General features: G+C 42.3%; 1 protein-coding gene across 8 annotated transcripts in view; it reads left to right on the plus strand.

Moving 5' to 3' along the window:
- Nucleotides 1–7724, plus strand: part of TPX2 (TPX2 microtubule nucleation factor) — a 63425-nt gene extending 55701 nt beyond the window's left edge. For 4 of the 8 annotated variants that reach the window (XM_003814760.5, XM_008967520.5, XM_008967522.6 and 1 more), the window contains 4 exons: nucleotides 376–522; nucleotides 3337–3448; nucleotides 4299–4486; nucleotides 6894–7724. In XM_003814760.5, coding sequence (XP_003814808.2) covers nucleotides 376–522; nucleotides 3337–3448; nucleotides 4299–4486; nucleotides 6894–7004 — 558 coding nt within the window. In that variant the 3' untranslated portion in view covers nucleotides 7005–7724. The remainder of the gene's footprint in view (nucleotides 1–375; nucleotides 523–3336; nucleotides 3449–4298; nucleotides 4487–6893) is intronic. The other 4 variants (XM_008967523.4, XM_055105042.2, XM_055105044.2 and 1 more) reach the window with 1 other exon arrangement.
- Nucleotides 7725–14210: the final 6486 nt, after the last annotated feature.

Below are 14210 nucleotides of genomic sequence, written 5' to 3' on the forward strand. Positions count from 1 at the left end.
AGGTGTTTCCATTTCTGCAAGTAGTGTAATACTATTCTTTGATCCCTCAAAGACAGTTTTTTCTGTAGCACTTTTAACTATAAAATCACTGACTTCTTTTGATCTTTCTAAGAACCCTATAAAATATAAATGGGACAAGTAATTTAAATAATCCTTCTGGCACAAGGAGGTTAAGTGACTTGCCTCTGATCACACTGCTGGTTATAGGCAATATTAGGAGGAAAGCCTAGATTTCCTTTTGAACCCATTATTCATTCTTTCATGCTGCTTTGAAAGGTGTCCTTCCTTATTTTTCAGATTCTTCCAGATATTCTGGAGCAGCTATTGCTTTCCAGCTAGTCTTTATCTTAAACCTCATGTTTTCTTTTCTGTTAGGTGCCCAAGTTCAAGGCACTTCCCTTGCCTCATTTTGACACCATTAACCTGCCAGAGAAGAAGGTAAAGAATGTGACCCAGATTGAACCTTTCTGCTTGGAGACTGACAGAAGAGGTGCTCTGAAGGCACAGACTTGGAAGCACCAGGTAGGGGATGGGGAGAGCAGCCAAAATGTTAATTGCTTGGTTGGTTGATTGTACAGGCAGACCCACCATACTGAAATCACCTGGGTTAACATGCTACATTGTTTCAGGGGCTCTCACTGTAAATCAGGGGTCAGCACATTATTTCTGTAAAGGGCCAGATAAGAAATATTTTAGGTTTTGTAGGTTACATATGGTCTCTGTCACATAGTGTGTGTGTGTGTGTGTGTTTTGTAGGTTACATATGGTCTCTGTCACATAGTGTGTGCTGTGTTGCCCAGGCTGGAGTGCAGTGGCGCGATCTCGGCTCACTGCAAGCTCCGCCTCCTGGGTTCACGCCAGTCTCCTGCCTCAGCCTCCTGAGTAGCTGGGACTACAGGTGCCCACCACCAAGCCTGGCTAATTTTTTTATATTTTTAGTAGGGATGGGGTTTCACCGTGTTAGCCAGGATGGTCTCAATTTCCTGACCTCGTGATCTGTCCGCCTCGGCTTCCCGAAGTGCTGGGATTACAGGTGTGAGCCACCACACCCAGCTACATGTTTTCAACTCTTTTTTTGTTTGGTTTGAGACAGAGTGTCGCTCTGTCACCCAGGCTGGAGTGCAGTAGTGCGATCTCGGCTCACTGCAACCTCCGTCTCCCAGGTTCAAGTGATTCTCCCACCTCAGCCTCCCGAGTAGCTGGGATTACAGGCGCGTGCCACCACGCCCAGCTAATTTTTGTGTTTTTAGTAGAGACAAGGTTTTGCCATGTTGGCCAGGCTGGTCTCAAACTCCTGATCTCAAGTGATCTGCCCACCTTGGCCTCCCAAAGTGCTGGGATTACAAGCATGAGCTGCTGTGCCCAATCAACTCTTTAAAAATGTAAAAACCATTCTTAGCTCAAGGGCTGTCCTAAAACAGGTTGCAAGCTGGATTTGGCCTGTAGGCCAGAGTTTGCTGACCCCTGCTCTAAGTGATCACCTGGGAATGTCCCCTGCTCCAAGTGATCACCTGGGGAATGTGGGAACCGACAGGCTTTTCTGGAGTTGGGAGTCTCTTTAAGATCTTATCTATTCCATCTATTAGACTCATTCATTGTGTTTATTCCTTTCTGTTGATGCATTGGTAAGAAACAGTATGGGAGAATAGATTGAAATATACAATGCTGTTTTTCTCAGCATGATGTGCTATTTGCTCTTTATAAATGACAGGTGATTTAAAACAATTAATTGGTTATTTGCTGATTTAATTGGGATCTAATTCTACGTGGCTGGAAAAAATTTCCCCTGAATTTCTAAGATTTTTGGGATTTTTATGTCATCATTAATCTGGGATTCTTTCCAAAAGGAGCTCTAGGCTATTGTTTGTTTGTAGGAATTACCCCTCCTGAAGCCCGAGAGTTGTAATGGCTTACATGACTGAACGTTGGTCCCCTGTTGGTGTGGTTCTCTAAGAAACCTTAGGACTGTTGCCTTGGAAATAGTGAATTTTCCCCTCTCAATGACCAAGACACAGAATGTCTGTGTAGGGCATTTTCTGCAAAGAACAACAACAAAAACAATTGTTTTAAAAAGCTTTTCAGAAATATAAAAGTAGGGTGAATAGTATAATGAATTTTCATGAACCCATCACCTGGTTCTATAGTGATCAAAACATGAAAAGTCTTGTTTCATCCCAACTTCTACCCACTTATCTTACGCTGGATACTTCTACCTGTGTAAGATTACTTTGAAACAAATTCTATGTAACATCCCTTTTCATCCAAAAATACTTCAGTGTATATATTTAAAATATAAAGACTTATAACCACAATAATATTCTCACACTTAAAAAGATTAAAAATAATCAAATATCTGCACATTTCTCATAATTTTTTAAACAGTTGAATTGTTAAAATCAATATCCATATATAGTCTACATAGTGCCTTTGTTTGCTAAATCTCCGAATCTTCTTTCAATCTATAGGCTCCTCTCTTTGCATTTTATTTGTTGAATAAACTGGATTGTTTGTACTGTAGATTTTCCACAATCTGGATTTTGCTGATTGCGTTCCCACACAGTTGTCTAACATGTTCCTCTGTTGCTTGTATTTCCTATAAATGAGTAGTAAGATCTGGAGGCTTGATTCAATTCTGGTTAGATTTTTTTTTTTTGGAGGTGGGAAGAATACTTTATAGGTGATACTGTATAGTTCCTAATGAATCATGTGTGAAGGCAGAAAATGTCTAGTTGTTTATTTTTATGATATAAAGATAGGTCTTAAAAGTACCTTTAAAATTTTTTGTTTTTTTTAATTGACAAATAATGTACATATTCTTGGGGTACATACTGATGTTTCAATATGTATAATGTGTAATGATCTGATCAGGGTAATTAGCATATCCATAATCTCAAACATTTATCATTTCTTTGTGTTTGGAATCTTTTTTTTTTTTAATTTAAAAGTAAACTTTAGCACACCAACATGGCACATGTATACATATGTAACAAACCTGCACATTGTGCACATGTACCCTAAAACTTAAAGTATAATAATAAGGAAAAAAAATGTGAACATAAACTAAAAAGGAAAAAAAAAAAGTAAACTTTAATGTCGAAAATGCAAACTTGGGAATCTTAAAAGTATCTTAAAAATGCTTTCTAGTTCTCAGTGAGTTCAAATGTTGTCAGACTGATCTGTTCATTGTAAAGTTTGTGTGAGAGATTTTTACTAGGGTTTATATTAAATCTGCTATTTTTATTGATGAAGCAGTTCAGACATTAGAACTTAAGTTATTGAGGTAGTGGTCATAGAAAGGTGAGGCTTTGCTCATCTGACTGACTTTCTCTCTAATAGCTGGAAGAAGAACTGAGACAGCAGAAAGAAGCAGCTTGCTTCAAGGCTCGTCCAAACACCATCATCTCTCAGGAGCCCTTTGTTCCCAAGAAAGAGAAGAAATCAGTTGCTGGTAGTATTATATGTACTCTGATGGGACTCGGGCAGAATTGTCAGACTTCCCAGTGGGATGCTGGAATTCAGTGTGTCAGTACAATGCTATGTCAACTAGAAGCATTTGACTTTAGCAGATGGTAGCTTTTCTTCCCCTAGACCCAGTTTTTTGCCTTTATTGAACCCAGCAGCTATGTTGAGTTGCAGGATGTGTTAGGGCCAGATTCGTTTAACATGAACCTTGGCAGAAGCAGCTGGCATTTCAACAACAATGATAGGTTTTCCCCATCCACAGAGAAACAAGTAAATGAGGGAGGGAGAGCCAGTATGGCTTTCTGGAATTCATCCTGAAGCAAACTTTAGATATAAAACATTTGATTCCTTAGACACTGGGCAGTGTGCTAGAATACTGGGATTCTACCGGGTGTGGTGGCTCATGCCTGTAGTCCCAGCACTTTGGGAGGCCCGGACAGGAGGATCACTTGAGCCCAGGGATTTGAGACCAGCATGGGCAACATAGCAAGGACCCCATCTCTTTTTCAAAAAAATCTTTCCAAAAAGGGAAAAAAAGAATATTGGGATCTTTCTCCTATGTCTGCCTGAAAATCAATCACTATATAGTTTTGTGCAAGCTACTTTATGTCTTTGCCTTTTTCCCAATTACACTGGACGATTTCCAGGGGCCCTTTGAACTCTTAAAATTCTAAAACTTTTTGTATTTAGTTGGCTCTACCTTTCTCCTAATGGGGCTTGTTTAGAGCACAGTCTTCCTGTTAGTGTGCATGTCTGTGCCACTTGCTCATTCCAGGGGGCGTAGGTTTATGCAAGTCCTGCTTGTGCACCAATATTTTTTCTGTTTCTGTACTTAGAGGGCCTTTCTGGTTCTCTAGTTCAGGAACCTTTTCAGCTGGCTACTGAGAAGAGAGCCAAAGAGCGGCAGGAGCTGGAGAAGAGAATGGCTGAGGTAGAAGCCCAGAAAGCCCAGCAGTTGGAGGAGGCCAGACTACAGGAGGAAGAGCAGAAAAAGGAGGAGCTGGCCAGGCTACGGAGAGAACTGGTAACTGGGAGCATGAGCACTGACGAACACAAACATGCCTCTGTTTTATTTTACCTGTACCTTACCTTGTACCAGACAGGATCTAAGGTAGCCCGCAAGGCTGTACCAAAGACAATGAGTGAAAGGGGGAATTGCACAAACTGAGGGTGGTGATGAAGTTGAGTTGTGAATGAAGCTAACGATGTATACATTGTGATCTAAGTAGGAGCTGTAATTTTGGCCCTTTTTAGGAACCAACCTGTCAGTTACAAAACTCGCAGTGTTCATGAGACATAAGACAGTTGTTCAAAAAATACATTTATCCCTTTGATAGTGAATTTTTAGACAGAATTTCTTCCGGAAGTTTTCATAAGGAGGACAACATGTGGTATAACCATGATGCCTTTCCTAGGACTGTTTTTTATTTATTTGTTTATTTTATTTATGTAACTTATTATTTCCTCTGGGGTTAAGAAGCACCACTGAGTTTTGTAATTAGACAAGAATACATAGCGAAGGACATGGGAATTAAATGGCAACTGTATTTTTGTTTTAATACTGGGCCCAAACTCCTTGGAGTTATAGTGTTCGTCGCTCCAGGTAATCCTCTACTAACATAATTATTTAGATGTTGGTTATCCAAAAAGAAACCTGAACTCCACATTAAGGACCAATCTGCTAGGAGGGCAGCAAGTTGTGTTAACTGTGTTAATGAGGAAGCAGACAGTTTTAGATGGAACTTCGTATGATAAATAAAAAAAGAAAGGGTCATGGGGAGATGTTGGTAAAAGGTTACTTAGTTACAGTTAGATGGGAGGAGTAAATTTCAAGAGATCTATCATATAACAAGGTGACTGTAGTTAATGATATATTGTATTTTTGAAAACTGTAAAGAAAGTGGATGTTATGTGCTCACACTACAATAAGTGGATGTTATGTGCTCACACTACAATGTTAATTAACAAATGCATTATCTCACATAGTAACCATTCCATAATGTATGTCTACTTTAAAACATCAGCGGTACACAATAAAAATATACAGTGTTATCTGTCAATTAAAAAGAAAGAAGGCCAGGAATGGTGGCTCACACCTGTAATCCCAGCACTATGGGAGGCCCAGGTGGGTGGATCACTTGAGGTCAGGAGTTGGAGACCAGCCTGGCTAAAATGGCGAAACTCCGTCTCTACTAAAAATACAAAAATTAGCCGGGCATGGTGGCACGCACCTGTAATCCCAGCTACTCGGGAGGCTGAGGCAGGAGAATTGCTTGAACCTGGGAGGCCCAGGTTGCAGTGAGCCGATTGTGCCACTGCAGTCCAGCCTGGGGGTGACAGAGCGAGACTGTCTCAAAAAAAAAAAAAAAAAAAAGAAAAGAAAAATGTGTAAGTTGTTGAGGTTTTGTCTAAAAGTGCTATACTACAGCTGGGTGTGGCAGCTCACACCTGTAATCCTCACACTTTGGGAGGCCAAGGTGGGAGGATTGCGTGAGCCCAGGAGTTCAAGAAAAGCGTGGGCAACATAGCAAAGTCCCATCTCTATTTTAAATAAATAAATAAAATGCTAGACTAGCAGTTGAAACAGCTATTGGCAGCTATTGGCATAGGTGATTATGCCCATAGGAAGGTTCCACGGACACACTATTTAGGAGACCAGCCTCTTGGTAAAATCTAGACTACCATTTGCTGAGTGAATGAGAAAATAGTATAATCCCCACTCTATATACACTCATATAATCAGCCTTTTTTCCCGGCCTCAACTTTGATTTTTCTTTAGCATTTGGTACCTGCCTCTTGTGTTTGTCCCCATTATAGAACTGCTTCTTGCAGCAATTCTCAACATAACTGATGGCAACATTGTAAAGCACAATTCAGTCAATGCTGGTTAACTCTCTACTAATCTGGCTTGATTTAGGATTGATTTTAGACTACCCTAAAGGATGGATGGGACCATGCCTTCTTTAGCCACCCTTCCTGGTATGGTTGTTGTGTTTTGTTTTTGCTTTTTCCCCAGGATTCAGGCTTTTGGTGAATATTTATAGTCAGTAAACTTAAGACTGTACTCTGGGAAATTCTTAGCTTGTAACTTCTCTGCTATACTTGAGTACAGCCCTATTATACCCTAGTAAATCACACAGGACATAGGTTTGGCATTCTTTAGTGAAAGCTGAGGGACTTGAGGAGACTGTGGCCTAAAGGAAAGCTGGGGGACCCAATAGAGACCTGAATAGAAACCCTTTTGGGCTCCAAAGCACATGCACTTTTCCATCATACCGTGTTGCCCCCCAGGCCCCACTCCCCACACCTGAAACTAGTGACTGGGATCTGTAAAACTCTACAAACATTTTCTCAAAAAGAAAAAAATAAAAGCAATTATAAGCGTAGTTCTCTGACATCCCTCTCACTGGTAACTTTTCCTTACTTTGCAGGTGCATAAGGCAAATCCAATACGCAAGTACCAGGGTCTGGAGATAAAGTCAAGTGACCAGCCTCTGACTGTGCCTGTATCTCCCAAATTCTCCACTCGATTCCACTGCTAAACTCAGCTGTGAGCTGCGGATACCGCCCGGCAATGGGACCTGCTCTTAACCTCAAACCTAGGACCGTCTTGCTTTGTCATTGGGCATGGAGAGAACCCATTTCTCCAGACTTTTACCTACCCGTGCCTGAGAAAGCATACTTGACAACTGTGGACTCCAGTTTTGTTGAGAATTGTTTTCTTACATTACTAAGGCTGATAATGAGATGTAACTCATGAATGTCTCGATTAGACTCCATGTAGTTACTTCCTTTAAACCATCAGCCGGCCTTTTATATGGGTCTTCACTCTGACTAGAATTTAGTCTCTGTGTCAGCACAGTGTAATCTCTATTGCTATTGCCCCTTACCACTCTCACCCTCTCCCCACTTTTTTTTAAAATTTTAACCAGAAAATAAAGATAGTTAAATCCTAAGATAGAGATTAAGTCATGGTTTAAATGAGGAACAATCAGTAAATCAGATTCTGTCCTCTTCTCTGCATACAGTGAATTTATAGTTAAGGATCCCTTTGCTGTGAGGGTAGAAAACCTCACCAACTGCAGCAGTGAGGAAGAAGACTGCATGGATTCATGGGGAGCCTCACAGCAGCCACGCAGCAGGCTCTGGGTGGGGCTGCCGTTAAGGCACGTTCTTTCCTTACTGGTGCTGATAACAACAGGGAACAGTGCAGTGTGCATTTTAAGACCTGGCCTGGAATAAATACGTTTTGTCTTTCCCTCCCTGAGTGTGTTATTTGATGTTTTTAAATCTGTTAAGCCCCTTTGGAGGTCACATCTTATTGGGAAATGGGTAGTTTGAGAGGTGGGTCCAGGAACTTTTTTTTTTCGAGATGGAGTCTCGCTCTGTCGCCCAGGCTGGAGTGCAGTGGCGCGATCTCTTCTCACTGTAAGCTCTGCCTCCTGGGTTCACGCCATTCTCCTGCCTCAGCCTCCCGAGTAGCTGGGATTACAGGCGCCCACCATCATTCCCGGCTAATTATTTTTTTTGTATTTTTAGTAGAGACAGGGTTTCACCGTGTTAGCCAGGATGGTCTCGATCTCCTGACCTTGTGATCCACCCGCCTCGGCCTCCCAAAGTGCTGGGATTACAGGCGTGAGCCACCACGCCCGGCCCAGGACAGTACTTTGTAATTTTTTTCTGTCTTCTGTCAGAATATCTCCATGTTCTGTTAACTCTCTCTCAGTAACCACTTAATCATGTATGTTATGCCTTCACACAGACTGTACCTTCTTCCCTAAAGACTCAGCTCAAGTTAAATTTTTTTTTTGAGATGGAGTCTCGCTCTGTCACCTAGGCTGGAGAGCAGTGGCACGATCTCTGCTCACTGCAGCCTCCTGCCTCCTGGGTTCAAACGATTCTGCCTCAGCCTCCCAAGTAGCTGGGATTACAGGTTTGTGCCACCATGCCTGGCTAATTTTTCTATTTTTAGTACAGATGGGGTTTCACCATGTTGGCCAGGCTGATCTCCAACTCCTGACCTCAAGTGATCCACCCGCCTTGGCCTCCCAAAGTGCTGGGATTACAGGTGTTAGCCACCGTGCCCGGCCTAAGTTAAATCTTTTTTTAGAAATCTTTCCTTGACCTCTGACCTCCTCAGTAAAGATGGTCACTTCCTTCTTTGTGACTCCCAAATGTTTCTCTTTTTTTGAGATGGAGTTTCACTCTGTCGCCCAGGCTGGAGTGCAGTGGCGTGATCTTGGCTCACTGCAAGCTCCGCCACTCAGGTTCACGCCATTCTCCTGCCTCAGCCTCCCGAGTAGCTGGGACTACAGGTGCCCGTGACCACACCCAGCTAATTTTTTGTGTTTTTAGTAGAGATGGGGTTTCACTGTGTTAGCCAGGATGGTCTCGATCTCCTGACTTCGTGATCCGTCCGCCTCGGCCTCCTAAAGTGCTGGGATTACAGGCATGAGCCACCGCGCCTGGCTGTGACTCCTAAATGTTTCTTGTATACATCTCGAGTAGAGCAGTTATACTATATCTGAGTTACTTGAACTTGTTCACAAATTAATAGAGATACAGATATGTAAGTTCCTTGAAGACAAGAATTGCCATAGCCATCTCTTGTTTATTGTGGCTGGCACAGAATTGGCTTAGGTCCATGTTAAACAATATATTTTCTTTTAGAATTCACATCATTTTTGAGTATCAACTCTATCATTCATTGCGTGTGCTAGGAGATACAAAAGCATCTGGATTCTGCCCAGGCTAGTCCTAGGTACCATATATAACCTGAAACTTATTTTATATTCATTTTTTTATTCAGTGAGCATATATGAATCTCTTATGTACAAGTCATTGTAGTCCCAGCATTAATTGACAAAGCAAGATGGTGTTTCTTACAGTATGATTTGCAGATCCTGGTCCTCCTGAACCCCCATAAACTGATGCGTGAAGAGTGGAGAATGAAGGGGTGTCCTGGAACCAATTCTCCACGGATACTGAGGGATGACTGTGTATACCTTAGCTCTGTTCTAGTCTCTGGGAATACGTCAATGAACAAAAAAAAAGACCTTGCCTTCATGGAGCTAACATTTTAGTAGGAGAGATAGACAGTAAGCAAATAATTTAAGCTCTTGTGTAAGGTGACACATGTGCTGACTGCTATGTGAATAGATGGGTTGGGAGTCAGGGGCATGTGAAATTGTAATTGGGAAGGCGAGGAGGTTCTCGGCTGTTGTGCAGGTGAGAGCTGACAGTGACTTGGGTTAGGGTGGTAGCAGTGGCAGAGAGGAGAAGTGGTTGGGTTCTGAATGTGTTTTAAAGTTGTAACTAACAAGACTTCCTAACAGATTGGATTTGGAGAGTGAAAGAATGGTGGGCACCTTTCTTTCTTATAGAGGGCACCCAGGTGTCAGCCCCAAACAGAGACAGGGTCCATCCCTTGTACTGTGAGAAATCCAGTTCTACCCTAGTCCTTTTATTTCTTGTGGGTTCACAGCAGCATTCATTTTTTTTCTGATTTCCTCTTGTTTTTTTCCACTTCTGCTTATCTCTTGATCTCTGTGTCTGTTCTTTGTAGATTTTCTCTCTACTGGTATCAGCATTTCTCCTCTATCACTATCATTCATGTATTTCCATCTGGAATCATTTTTTCATATACCTTGTCTGGTTTTGTTCGTTGTTGTTTCAGGCAGGGGAATAAATCCGGCCCTCAGATTGAGGGTTTTGGGAGTGTTACTGAGAATTATGGATGTGAGGGATCCTTCTGCCCCATTTGCTCCATTCTGGATAATCCCCTGTGCAAACTCATGTCAGTGGTAATAAGTGACAGTCTGTTAGAGGCCACAAAGAGGAGTTACATTACTTTAGAGAAAGTAGCTTAACACTGAGATGTCAACATTCAGTGCCTCTTGCTTCCCAAAATTTCTCAGTTTCCCAGGGGCAATCTTTTCCTCCACCACATGGTCCCTTGCCTAGTACTGAGCCCTCTTTTTCTGGACCACCTCACATCACCTTCATTTTTCTAGCACACTCTCCCATTTTTCCCAGAAACTCAAACTTTCTGCTTGCATTTTACAGAAAAATTATTTTATTCATCCCTTCAGGCCATGTGCTAATAGGAGCATCATCTTTCCACACTCAGGTCACTCAGGAATTTTCCTAAATAAAGAACATATCCTGAGATAAGAATTTACTGAATTTTAAGAATTTAGCTGCTACTTTTTGCTCGCCTTTTTTTTTTTTTTTTTTTTTGGGAGATCTCGCTCTGTCACCCAGGCTGGACTGCAGTGGCACTGTCTTGGCTCACTGCAACCTCTGCCTCCCAGGTTCAAGCGATTCTCCTGCCTCAGCCTCCTGAGTAGCTGGGATTACAGGCACATGCCACCACACCCAGCTAATTTTTGTATTTTTAGTAGAGACGGGATTTCGCCATTTTGTCCAGGCTGGTCTCGAGCTCCTGACCTCAAGGGATCTGCCCACCTCAGCCTCCCAAAGTGCTGGGATTACAAGTGTGAGCCACCATGCCTGGCGTTTGCTTGGCTATTTTGCAAAGCTCCTAGCACATGCACACATGCAGATTGTCAGAATTCCTGGGAAATCTGGGAAGCATGCTTTGTTTTCAGTGCATTTTTAACTTGGCCATTGCTGATATATATATTTTTTTGAAACGGGGTTTTGCTGTTGTCACCCAGGCTGGAGTGCAGTGGCGTGTTGTCAGCTCACCGCAACCTCCGCCTTGCAGGTTCAAGCAATTCTGCCTCAGCCTCCCGAGTAGCTGGGATTACAGGCATGCACCTGGCTAATCTTGTATTTTTAGTAGAGAGGGGGTTTCTCCATGTTGGTCAGGCTGGTCTTGAACTCCCGATCTCAGGTGATCTGCCTGACTCGGCCTCCCAAAGTGCTGGGATTACAGGCGTGAGCCACAATGCCCAGCGATATTCTTGTACTAATTAATATATGTATAAGATTACTGCTCACTCTTAGCTTTGGTTGATTGTTTTGTCCTGTGTAATTGCTTGGTTACCATTTTGATTGTTTTATTCCTTACCAGGTCTTTTTTCTAGAGTCTTGTCCCTGGGAAGTGGAGCCAGCATGGTAGACAGAACAAAGTTGCAGTTGCTCCAGCATTTAACAGAGATGAGACCTGGACACGAATAATCGTAACACAAGATGGGATGTGATTCAGTAATGTGAGACAGAGTGCTGTGGGAGTTTAGGGATTGTTTTTGAAAGCGAGGTTGCAGTTTTTAAAGGTTTTTATTTTTATTTTAAAGTAAAATTTGCAAAAGTAGTACTGCCTTTTGGAAACAAGTAAAATGCTACTAACTGTATGAAATAAAACACGAAAGTCTCCTTCCTTCCCCTACTCCCACGTCCCAGTGTAACCCATGGTTCGCAATAGGATTCTTCCAGAATGTTTTCTCTGAGCACACACATAGAGCATTTTTTAAAAAGAAATAAGATAGTAGCATTATGCATTTTTAAAAATTTTAATTTGTTCTTTAAAAGGTTATACATTCACATAGTTCTGAATTGAAAAGATACAAACGTAGAGTCTTCCTCCTGCCTTTTCTTCCCAACTGCTCAGCTCCCCTCCCCAGAGATAGTGCTGCCAGTTTCTTAAGTTCCCTTGCAGAGACTGTTTCTTCCTATACATACTCCTACCTACCCTCCTTCTCTTATTTTTTTACACAAATAGCATCATACTTTACACTCTGTACCTTGGTTTTTTCATACGTGTTGTGCGTTTTAAAGATGTAGTTCAGGTGCCACCTCAGGCATGTCCTGGCTTCCTTCCTGACAAGTATGAAGCCTCTTATGACAATCTAGTGACATGGAGGCAGACCTGCATGATGTCCTGGGTTTGTGACCTGAGGTCCCAAGGACTAGAGGGCAAGATAGCAGCACCTGGTCCTCATCTCCTCCTGGCTTAATTGAGCTTTGGGGGCTTGCGTATTGTCTTGAGTGTTTGGTTGAACCTGTATATCCTGTTGGATCAATCTTGATATTGCTTCCTTTTCATTTCTCTTGATGAAGGCCGTCTTACTGAATCTTGTCTGCTGGGGAAGTTCCTCATTGCTGAGAGTAGCAGTTAAAAAAGCTGTTAGCCACGTGGCTGGGCTCCTATTTCTGCAGAGGCAGGCTGAGTTACAGCTTGGTGGTGTGGATCCAGGTAGGAATTGGTCAACATTCTGAATCCTGAGCTGCCATCTGCCTCATAGCCTGCTGGGATGCTCAGTTTAGACAACATATAAAGTTTCCTGGATACGGGACAAACCCAGGCCTATGGAAAGAGCAGGAAGGTTAAAGTGTGTGGTACTTTGGGCAATGACGAAGGCGTAACCAGGGAGCTGACATGTTTGCTCCAAAGCCAAGAATTCCAGGACAATTTGTTATCCAGCTGAAGCCAGTGTAGTTGCTACAAAAAAGCCTGGGGACAAAAGCATGCTTTTTACTTGTTTCCCTGTCTTCTTGCACACCTACTCTATTTTCTAATGCTGTAGTAAAGGTTGCTGACATTGGAAATGTTTGATGATTTTTGCTATTCTCCTCGTAAATGAATAAGAGTCTGGGCTCAGGCCAAACCATGGCTCTATGTGCTGAAAGCATCAGCTTCCTGAAACAGCTTCACAAATGCTGACATTTCACTCAGACCAGGAGGGTCAGGGGAAAGGCCTAAGCAAGTACGAGGTTTTATCATGAAAGAATGATTTCAACAGACTAAACCTGGTCTGATGGCATCAAATGCCCTTCCCCCACCTTTTTTTTTTTTTTTAAAAGCATTATTGGTCAGAGAGGAAATAGAAACTTCGGCTGTCAGATCTGAAGAGACCCACATAGCATGGGACTGGTGTCCCAGAACATTGCAGGTGTGTGAATGCATGAAGAGTTGCATCCAAGTGCTATTGCCCAGCTTGTTTGGGCACTGATGGTCTCAGGTCTTCTTTCAGGAGCAAGGGTGGGAGACATTTCCAGTGGGTCAAGATACTAGTCAGTGGTCATTACTTGTAATGTGAAAAGCAGTCTGGGGCAGCCTTATTTAAGCTTGCTTAGTGGTAAAGAGAGGAGAAGGCTGTAGCCTTGCACTGACGCACCTCTATCACCATACTCAGGGACACTCTGTGACACAGATGAGTGGGTTTTTTTTTTCTTTTGTAAAACTTTGGTTTTATACATAGTAGAGCTTTTCTCTCTCTCTCTCTATATATATATATGTGTGTGTGTGTGTATGTATATATATATATGTGTGTGTGTATATACATATACACACACACATATATATATGTATATGTATATATATAGTATTCTTTTCTTTTTCTTTCTTTTTTGAGACGGAGTTTCCCTCTGTTGCGCAGGCTGGAGTGCAGTGGCATGATCTCAGCTCACTGCAACCTCCGCCTTCCGGGTTCAAACAATTCTCCTGCCTCAGCCTCCTGAGTAGCTGAGATTACAGGCACGCACCACCACGCCTGGCTAATTTTTGTATTTTTAGTGCAGATGAGGTTTTACCATGTTGGTCAGGCTGGTCTTGAACTCCTGACATTGTGATCCACCCGCCTCGGCCTCCCAAAGTGCTGGGATTACAGGCGTGAGCCACAGCGCCCAGCTGGTATTATTTTTCATTTAGCATAATAGTAACTCATTTTTCCTGTATTATTGCATACTTTGTAAATACCAATTTTAACAGCAAGATGCTATTCCATTGTTCTGACTTTGCTTCTCCACATTGAAAGTGCTTATTTTACAAAGGATTTTTCTTA

Source organism: Pan paniscus, chromosome 21, assembly GCF_029289425.2.
Source record: "Pan paniscus chromosome 21, NHGRI_mPanPan1-v2.0_pri, whole genome shotgun sequence".
In the NCBI taxonomy this organism is placed as follows: Eukaryota; Metazoa; Chordata; class Mammalia; order Primates; family Hominidae; genus Pan; species Pan paniscus.